This window comes from Malus domestica, chromosome 08 (assembly GCF_042453785.1).
Source record: "Malus domestica chromosome 08, GDT2T_hap1".
NCBI lineage: Eukaryota > Viridiplantae > Streptophyta > Magnoliopsida > Rosales > Rosaceae > Malus > Malus domestica.
In genome coordinates, this window is record NC_091668.1 from 20,629,116 (window position 1) to 20,640,074 (window position 10,959).

The window sequence follows — 10,959 nt, forward strand, 5'->3', positions numbered from 1 at the left end:
ATGAAGCTCCAAATGATCAACCTCTGATGCCTCCTCCTTCTAGGGTTCTGTCCAGTACTGAGGCTCCGAATGATCCCCTTCCGGTGCCTTCTCTTTCTGGGGCTCTACCGACTGCCGAGACTTCTCCTAAGCAACCTTTGTGAAGGCTCCCTCTTGTTTGTTTATTTTGACTCAAGTATATGTACATATTTGTAATTTATCGGGGATATCAATAAATAAGATTTCCTTCATTTCAACGTATTGTGTTAAATCACCAAAGCCTTCTTCGCTAAGTTCTTTGAATTTTCTTTTGTTGAAGCTTGTATGTTGGAGCTTTGTGAGTGGAGCATGTAGGTTGAGGTAGTGTTCCCTTAATTTCCCGAGCGAGGACAACTTCTCGGTTGGAGACTTGGAAAATCCAAGTCACTGAGTGGGATCGGCTATATGAATCTTAGAACGCCATTGTGTTCTGTCCTGTGTCATGTCCTCCGTTAGATCCAAGTACTCTAAGTCTTTTCTTAGGGTCTCTCTCAAAGTTTTCCTGGGTCTTCCTCTACCCCTTCGGCCCTGAACCTCTGTCCCATAGTCGCATCTTCTAATCGGAGCGTCAGTAGGCCTTCTTTGCACATGTCCAAACCACCGTAACCGATTTTCTCTCATCTTTCCTTCAATTTCGGCTACTCCTACTTTACCCCGGATATCCTCATTCCTAATCTTATCCTTTCTCGTGTGCCCACACATCCAACGAAGCATCCTCATCTCCGCTACACCCATTTTGTGTACGTGTTGATGCTTCACCGCCCAACATTCTGTGCCATACAGCATCGCCGGCCTTATTGCCGTCCTATAAAATTTTCCCTTGAGCTTCAGTGGCATACGGCGGTCACACAACACGCCGGATGCACTCTTCCACTTCATCCATCCAGCTTGTATTCTATGGTTGAGATCTCCATCTAATTCTCCGTTCTTTTGCAAGATAGATCCTAGGTAACGAAAACGGTCGCTCTTTGGTATTTCTTGATCTCCGATCCTCACCCCTAACTCGTTTTGGCCTCCATTTGCACTGAACTTGCACTCCATATATTCTGTCTTTGATCGGCTTAGGCGAAGACCTTTAGATTCCAACACTTCTCTCCAAAGGTTAAGCTTTGCATTTACCCCTTCTTGAGTTTCATCTATCAACACTATATCGTCTGCGAAAAGCATACACCAAGGAATATCATCTTGAATATGTCCTGTTAACTCATCCATTACCAACGCAAAAAGGTAAGGACTTAAGGATGAGCCTTGATGTAATCCTACAGTTATGGGAAAGCTTTCGGTTTGTCCTTCATGAGTTCTTACGGCAGTCTTTGCTCCTTCATACATATCCTGTATAGCTTGGATATATGCTACTCGTACTCCTTTCTTCTCTAAAATTCTCCAAAGAATGTCTCTTGGGACCCTATCATACGCTTTTTCCAAATCTATAAAGACCATGTGTAAATCCTTTTTCCCATCTCTATATCTTTCCATCAATCTTCGTAAGAGATAGATTGCCTCCATGGTTGAGCGCCCTGGCATGAACCCGAATTGGTTGTCCGAAACCCGTGTCTCTTGCCTCAATCTATGCTCAATGACTCTCTCCCAGAGCTTCATTGTATGACTCATTAGCTTAATACCCCTATAGTTCATGCAGTTTTGTACATCGCCCTTATTCTTGTAGATAGGCACCAAAGTGCTCGTTCGCCACTCATTTGGCATCTTCTTCGTTTTCAAAATCCTATTGAAAAGGTCAGTGAGCCATGTTATACCCGTCTCTCCCAAAACTTTCCACACTTCGATTGGTATATCGTCTGGGCCTACTGCTTTTCTATGCTTCATCTTCTTCAAAGCTACAACCACTTCTTCCTTCCGGATTCTACGATAAAAAGAGTAGTTTCTACACTCTTCTGAGTTACTCAACTCCCCTAAAGAAGCACTCCTTTCATGTCCTTCATTGAAAAGATTATGAAAATAACCTTTCCATCTGTCTTTAACCGCGTTCTCTGTAGCAAGAACCTTTCCATCCTCATCCTTGATGCACCTCACTTGGTTTAGGTCCCTTGTCTTCTTTTCCCTTGCTCTAGCTAGTTTATAGATATCCAACTCTCCTTCTTTGGTATCTAGTCGTTTATACATATCGTCATAAGCCGCTAACTTAGCTTCTCTCACAGCTTTCTTCGCCTCTTGCTTCGCTTTTCTATACCTTTCACCATTTTCATCGGTCCTATCCTTGTATAAGGCTTTACAACATTCCTTCTTAGCCTTCACCTTTGTTTGTACCTCCTCATTCCACCACCAAGATTCCTTTTGGTGTGGGGCAAAGCCCTTGGACTCTCCTAATACCTCTTTTGCTACTTTTCGGATACAACTAGCCATGGAATCCCACATTTGGTTAGCTTCCCCCTCTCTATCCCACACACACTGGGTGGTTATTTTCTCTTTGAAAATGGCTTGTTTTTCTTCTTTTAGATTCCACCATCTAGTCCTTGGGCACTTCCAAGTCTTGTTCTTTTTTCTCACTCTTTTGATATGTACATCCATCACCAACAAGCGATGTTGATTAGCCACGCTCTCTCCTGGTATAACTTTGCAATCCTTACAAGTTATACGATCCCTTTTCCTCATTAGAAGAAAATCTATTTGTGTTTTTGACGACCCACTCTTGTAGATGATCACATGTTCTTCCCGCTTCTTAAAGAAGGTGTTGGCTAAGAAGAGATCATATGCCATTGCAAAATCCAAGATAGCTTCCCCATCCTCGTTAGCGTTTCTTGAGCTTGGAGTACTTGAGGTGGTTGTGGTGGTGGTTGTTGGGGCTGCTGATATTGTCCTTGGAATTAGGGTTTGAGGAGATGGTGAGTAGTCTATGAGTGGCGAGAGGGGTTGGAAAGCCAGTGACCTTGTTGCTTCTTTTCACTTGGCCCATGCAACTGATTATTGGGGACAAAGCGTCTTCTTTTACAGAAGCAGACTTTGGAAGCCTCACATCTTTGATGGATGGTCTCGAACATAACATGGGCAAGAATATGCTTCTCTGATGATTATGCATATGCAGGTTTTGATTGTGGCGGTGGTGACGGAAGCGGTTGTATTCGCTTGCCATTGGAATCTCGTCCCACCCTTTGAATATCTCGACTATTCAGCTTCTGAAATTGAGGAGAGGTATGTGGGGAGAGAGAGAGAGAGAGAGAGAGAGAGAGAGAGAGACAGACAGACAGACGGACGGACGGACGGACGGACAGAGGATAATGAATAATAAGTGGGGGAGAGGGGAAGGCAGTGTTATATATTATAAGATTTGAGGTCTTGTTGTGGTATTTGAAAAATTTCCTCTTACTTTCAAGTGAAGAGGAATACCATCAGATCATAGTATTGAGTGACACAATTAGTGCGTTAAATGAGGATATTCTTCAAGATGTCCATAAACTGTAAACTTTGGTAGTCTCAGGTTGGAGGAATGCTTCATTCTGATTTATTTTTTGGGATGGGATGAAATTAGAAATTCTATTGCGGTTAGAAAGCCACTTTTAGACTATTTTAAAAGGAAATGTCAAATTAAAATTGATTGCTGATGTGACAATTTGAAGTTTTATGTCAAATTTTATAGTTTACCAACTGAATTGTCAAATGTTATTTTCTTACTTAAATAGAGCTTTAAATTGTTGTAATTATTACAAAAAAAGATGGAACTGTTGTAGCCTATTTTATCTGACAAGGTTAAGGGGAGCCGGCGGCAAGGGTAAAGAGATTGAGAGAGATGTGTTTGTAGAATTGTAGGGGAATGTGTGTGTTATCCCTCACACATAGTGCCTTTATTTATAGTAGTAAAAGGAGAGAAGAAATTCTTTCATCCCCAAGGAATACAAGTTGTAATAGGAAAGGATAATTAGAATCAAATCTAATTTAGGATTCACACAATCACACTTAAACTAGAAAAGTTTACAACACCCCCCCTTGAGTGTGTAAATACTCAAGGTAGATTTAGCATCATGCAGAAATTGAGGAAGTTGTTTCGTCGGCACTGATTCTAAGGAACAACGCTTATTCTCAATAAGGTAGGAACTTGCATAAGTAGTAAGTCTCACTAAAATGGCAAAAACCCGAGTAGGGACAAAATCCATAGTCTAAAGAAAAATGTGTGAGAAGTGCAAAGTCAAAAGAACCGTCTACAGGACGTCATCAGGGATATGGCCAGGCCAAGGTGGGTGCCTCGTTAAAACCTAGTTAGGTAACAAAAACCCAGTGGAAAAAAAACTCTTAATCGTAGGGAAAAAGAGTACATTAAAATCAAGCAAGTATCTTCAGGATACTCCCCCTGAGTTTGACATAATTCCAAAGAGAAATAGCAATGTTACAACTCAGAAATTTTACGCATACCAATTCCATGAACAAGCTTCTAAATTGTCGTCTTCGGTAGTGATTTGGTGAAGAGGTTGACCAGATTGTCTTGTGAACGGATTTGCATGACTTCAATCTTCTGATGCTCTTGTTATTGGTGTGAAAAGAAGAACTTCAGCGCAATGTGCTTGGTGTTGTCTCCTTTGATACAACTTTTCTTGAGTTGTTCGATGCATGCTGCGTTGTCTTCAAAGATCATCGTAGGGACATCTATGGCGGGATAAAGATCGCAGGAGCTTCGAATATAGCCCATTACTGCTCTCAACCAAAAGCATTCCCTAGTTGCTTCATGTAAGGCGAGAATTTCAGCATGGTTAGACGAAGTGGCAACTAAGGTTTGTTTAGTTGACCTCTAAGAGATTGCGATGCCTCCAAAGGTAAAGACATAACCCGTTTGAGAACGCGTGTGCGGATCAGACAAGTATCCTGCGTCGGTATAACCAACAAGGTGAGAATCGACTCGAGAAGCAGGGGGTGTGGCATCACTCGAGGATTAGTAAGGGTAGAACAAGCCCAAATCCATAGTACCTTTAAGGTAACAGAAGATGTATTTCACGCCAATCCAGTGTCTGTGTGTAGATGCATTATTGTATCTTGCCAAAAGATTAACAGAGAATGAGATGTCGGGTCTAGTGCATTGAGTTAAGTACAATAAAGCGCATATCGCACTTCGATAAGGAACTTCAAGCTCCAAAATCTCTTCATCATCCTCCTTCAAACATAAGGGATCTCGTTTTGCATCTAGCAATTGAACGACCATATGAGTACTCGAAGGCTTCGCTTTATCCTCATTAAAGCGGTGCAACACCTTCTAGGTGTAGTTCGATTGATGTTCTAGGATTCCATCCGAACAGTGCTCTATCTCGAGACCGAGACAGTATCGAGTCTTACCTAGATCTTTCATCTCAAATTCCGACTTCAGGTGCGTGGCAGTTCTCGCGAGCTCTTCAGGAGTTTCGATAAGATTCATGTCATCGACATATACTGCAACAATCGCAAATCTGGAATGTGACTTCTTAATAAACACACAAAGGCATAGTTAGTTGTTCACATATCCCTGACTAGTCAAATACTCACTTAGATGGTTATACCACATTATTCCAGATTGCTTCAAACCGTAGAGTGAACGTCTTAATCGAATTGAGAGCGTGTTTTGGGGTTTGGAAATATTTGAGCTAGTCAATGTAAGTCCTTCAAGAACTTTCATATAAATTTCTGTATCAAGATCCCAATAAAAATACGTAGTTACTACGTCCATCAGCTGCAAATTCAGTTTTTCGGAAACTACCAAACTGATAAGGTAGTGAAAAGGAATCACATCCATAACGGGTGAATAAGTTTCATCATAGTCAATCCCGGGGCGTTGTGAGAAACCTTATTCAACAAGACGAACTTTGTGACGCACAATTTCGTTCTTCTCATTACGCTTCCGAACAAAAACCCACTTGTAGCCAACAGGCTTCACATGTGAAGAAGTAGGAGTTACAGGTCCAAACACCTTACATTTCGCAAGCGAATCGATTTCAACTTGAATTGCTTGTTTCCAGTTTGACCAATCAATTCTACGTCGACATTCGTCAATGGAACGGGGTTCAATGTCATCGTTCAACATGATCTCAGTAGTTACTGCAAATGCTAATACATTGTCAACAATCATCTCATTTCTATGCCATACATCATCTAAGCTAGCATAATAGACCGAAATCTCACAATTCTCGGGATGAGGATTTGTCTCTTCAAAGACACTTCCATAATCTAGAATTTCCTCATGAGTTGGATAGAATGAGTAAGCGATGGTCGGATTCATGGTAGGCTCTTCAGGACCTTGTTCTGTGGATTTCCTCTTCCAGGGGTGTGAATCCTTTAAACTAAGGGGTCTGCCATGCTTTTGTGTAGGGGCAAATGATTGGCTAACCGCTAATGTACAAAGATCACCAAGATTGGAGTCCTAGGCCTCCAAGAGGGAAATCCGTCATATATTTGGTACATCCATATTTGCAGGCGTATTCACAATTGGAATATGTGATTTTGTCACTCGCGCTAGATCGGTGAAAGCATCTGGCATGCTCTGAGTTATGCTTTAGAGATATAATATACACTGCACTTCAGTTTCAGATTGAGTGGTGCAAAGATCTAAATGAGACAAAGTGAGAGTCGTCCACGATAATTTGAGTTGTTCTTCAGGAACGTTGACATTTTTATCTCTTTCTAACGACGGGAAGACTATCTCATAGAAGTGACAATCCACGAAATGAGCAGTAAACAAATCACCTGTCAAAGGTTGTAAGTAACGAATAATTGAAGGAGAATCATATCCGACATAGATTCCCATCCTTCGCTGAGGCCCTATTTTTCTATGTAAGGGCTGCGAGATTGGCACATATACCGCACAACCAAAAATGCGCAAATGCGATATGTCTGGTTCATATACGGTAACCAATTGAAGGGCATTAAATGGTTGTGTCGCAACAGGCCTCAGGCGAACCAACTTTGTTGTATGTAATATTGCATAGCCCCAAGCAACGATCGGGAGCTTGATACATATGACTAATGATCGAGCAATCATTTGTAAGCGCTTAATGAAAGCCTTTGCCAAGCCATTCTAGGTGTGAACATGGGGTACGGGATGTTCAACTTTAACTCCAACCGACATGCAATAGTCATCAAAAGTTTTAAATGTGAATTCTCTAGCATTATCCAATCAAATAGATTTGATCGGATAATCAGGGTGGTGAGCCCTGAGCTTGATAACTTGAGCCAATAGTTTGGAGAATGCAGCATTCCTTGTGGATAACAAGCACACATGTGACCAACGTGTGGAAGCGTCAACCAAAACCATAAAGTATCTAAATGGTTCGCATGGAGGGTGAATCGGTCCACAAATGTCCCCCTGAATCCATTGTAGAAAAATGGGAGGATTCGAACGAATATTGTCATAAGAAGGCTTAGTAATTAGTTTTCCCATAGAACATGTTTGACATGCGATTCCTTGGATTGAACCTAAACTTCGGGTTAGTGGATGCTCGTATGATGATTTGAGGATTCGGCGCATCGCTATTCATCCAGGATGTTCCAAACGATCATGCCAAAGTGTAATTTCGTGGGCGATCACAGTAGAAAGGCCGACCACATATTGGCATTATATGGTGCGTATGGTTGTAATATACAGATACTCGGGATACGCTACATCTTCTCTAGAATACACTTCTGGCCATATTCGTAGAAAGTTATGCACAAAAATTCAACTCCATTTTCTGGGTTTCAGCGTGGTAATTGTTATCTTTAATATCCTTGAAACTTAACAACGTTCTTTCGGAATGTGGAGAATAGAGTGCCTCAGCAGTGGTCAAGATTGTACCATTAGACAACATTATATGTGCCTTATCGTATCATTCTATCAGGTTGGATGGGCATGAGAAGGTTGTCAGAGGTGTATTCTTAGATATGAAGTTAGTGAAATAGATGCGTTCACGCAAAAACGGTGTGCGTGGTTGCACTATCTGCCAGACAACTAACTTCCCCAATTATCATACTTAAAATGAAAAATTAATTTGAATCAGTCACATGCATAAAAGTTCTAAAAACAAATAACAATTCAAAATAATTTCATTTATTCAAGGATGGTAATTAATTAAAACTTAATATCCAAAAAACAAATCACCAACAAATAATCCAAACATAAAGGAAAATTGTTCAAAAACCAACCAAAAAACAAAAAAATTGGGGGGGGGGGGTCTCGGCCACTAGGTGGAATTCGGCCCCATTGTGCAATTTTAACTAACTAAAATTGTTTATGTCTAAGATTTTAATCTTCCATAGGGGTGGTATCCTCTTGAAAGTCAGAAACCTCCATCTTTGTAGTCTCTAGTTTGTCCATTTGCACGAAGTTTGATTCAAACTTCTTACGACGAGAATGATATTCAACTATAACCTTCTGGGGAGCTCGGCAAACATGGGACCAATGGTCCTTTGAACCACAGCGATAGCACATATCTGCATCCATGGTTTCAGGTGCTTTGCCCTTATTCTTGAAGTTCGGGGCCTTGGGACCGAGGTTTGAGCGCTTATGGGCTTTGTTTCCTCCCTTGGATAGGCCTTGACTCTGTTGACCTTCGTAGGGTGGCTTTTGGTCGCCCCTACCATGCATTTTTTGGCGTTTTGGGCGTTGATTTGTGATATAATGTGCTTCAAGCATAGCAGTCGCCCCAATAGGTAGAGCTTGATGATTCTTCATCAACAGCTAGTTCTGCTTTTCAGTGAGAAGTAGAACAGAAATCAAATCTGAGAACTTAGTGAACTTCTCAACTCTATATTGTTGCTACAAGACAATATTAAAAGCATAAAAGGTCGAATAAGTCTTCTCCAGAAGATCATCTTTGATCAAAGTTTCGTTACAAAACTTGAGAAGTGATCAAATTCGACAAACTTCAGAATTATATTCATTCACAGACTTAAAGTCTTGGAAGCGTAAATGTTGCCAGTCATGTCTTGCTTTAGGCAAGAATATGTCATTTTGGTGATCAAAACGATTAGCCAAAGCAACCCATAGTGCATGTGGATCCTCCTCAGCAAGGTATTCAGTTTGCAAGGCGTCATGGATATGTCTTCGGATGAAGATCATAGCAATGGATTTTTCAGCTTTACTAACAGGGTTGTCCATCTCTTCTTCAATGGCGGGACGCAAGTTCTTTGCAGTGAGATGGAGCTTTACATCTTGGACCCACTTAAGGTAGTTCCTTCCAGAGACCTCCAAAGCGGTGAAGTCGAGTTTTTTCAAATTCGACATGTTCCTATCACAAAATAGATGGACAAGATGTGGTTAGTGTAATGGAGAAAAATCAATCCATTCACATAGGAGTAGAACATATAGGTTCTAAGAGACATGTATTGGTTTAATTTTGCATGAAAAAAACTTCGGGTTTTCATGGGTGATGTTTTTAAATTAAAACTTCAGGTTTTCAAACAAGGCATGTTTTTAAGAAACTTCAAGTTTCGAAATAATTATGAACTTCAGGTTCATATGTTCCTACAAGCAAATACAAATATATACACAGAACTATGCAATAAGAATATGCAAATAGAACTTTAGGTCTACAATTATAATTTAATTAATTATTTGGACTTCGGACCAAACTTAAAGTGTGGGTGAAAAAATATAAAACCCAAATTGTCTAAAAATGTTAGACAATCGAAGCTCGGGGCCAAAAAATATAGGCCAAAGCCCATGGGTGGGCTGAGCAATTTCAGTCCGTGTGACTCAGACCCAAAAATAAGGATAGGGTGTCACGAGTACAGGGTGCAGGTCCACGGGGAGAGGGAGAAAACAAGCAGCGGGCCGCAGAAGGTGAGCCCAAAAAAAAATCACATGGGCAGGAATATGGCTCAAGTTAGGTCCAAAAATACCTCAGCCGTAGCTGGGTGCGTTCGTTGAGGAAAAAAGCTGGCGCCACCGCTTAAGCCAGCCATGCTTTGGGACAATGGTGTTAGGGGCGAGTCCATGGGTCGACAGAAACCTCAAATATGAACGGAGATTTTGAAGAAAAAAAAAACTCAATTGTTCTAACAAAACCCTAGAAATTCAAATCGGATTTTTTTTTGAAAAATTATAATGAATCTCAGTCCAATTTTTGGTATGGGATGACTTCTGATTGTCGACGACGTGAACGAAACGTTCAGGGTGGTGGCTGCAGGCCATCCCCGTAGTCGATATGGACAAGGACACCATCAATGGTGTCAGGTTTTATTGGTTTCCACCTAGAGCTCTTGGCTCTGGCATGGCTCAGCCACAAGCTACAAGCTTAGGTGAGCGCTCGAGGTCATGGATTCGAAGAACCCAAGCCGTGGTTTCCGATTTCTTTTGTTTCCCTTTTCTCTATTTTTTTTTCAATTCAATTCATATATAATTCAACTTGAAGCATATTCAATTCAATAGTTTTAATGCATGTACATATATTTGATGCAATTCATGGTAAATATCAAATTCACATAATTCAACAATTATTAATATAATGCATACACAATTTATGTAGAATCTAAAATTCGAAAAACGTAAAATTGGGTCATGCATTATGGTGAATGTTCATGTTATCAAGGCTACAAAAAATATCGAGATAAAAATCATTGTTTTGAAAGAACTTGATTGCGTGATGATATGGATGAATTGGTATGATGCAGAAAAAAATTCCTAGCCAAATTCCTAAGCACAACGGTAGGAGCATGCTGATAACGTGTTGTAGCCTATTTTATCTGACAAGGTTAAGAGGGCCGGCGGCAAGGGTAGAGAGATTGAGAGAGATGTGTTTGTAGAATTATTGAGGAATGTGTGTGTTATCCCTCCTACATAGTGCCTTTATTTATAGTAGTAAAAGGAGAGAAGAAATTCCCTTAACCCCAGGGAATACAAGTTGTAATAGGAAATGACAACTAGAATCAAATCTAATCTAGGATTTACACAATCACACTTAAACTAGGAAAGTTTACAACATGAACAAATTTTTTATTGGTTGAAATGTTAGTGAAACAAGAGACCCACCATTAAAATTATTTAAAAATAAATTT

General features: G+C 40.5%; 1 protein-coding gene across 1 annotated transcript; it reads right to left on the minus strand.

Moving 5' to 3' along the window:
• Window positions 1-8,206: 8,206 nt before the first annotated feature.
• On the minus strand, window positions 8,207-8,635 carry LOC139198091 (uncharacterized). Its single transcript, XM_070826349.1, has one exon. It carries the CDS (start codon window positions 8,633-8,635, stop codon window positions 8,207-8,209), a length of 429 nt encoding a protein of 142 aa, XP_070682450.1.
• Between the last annotated feature and the right edge of the window lie 2,324 nt (window positions 8,636-10,959).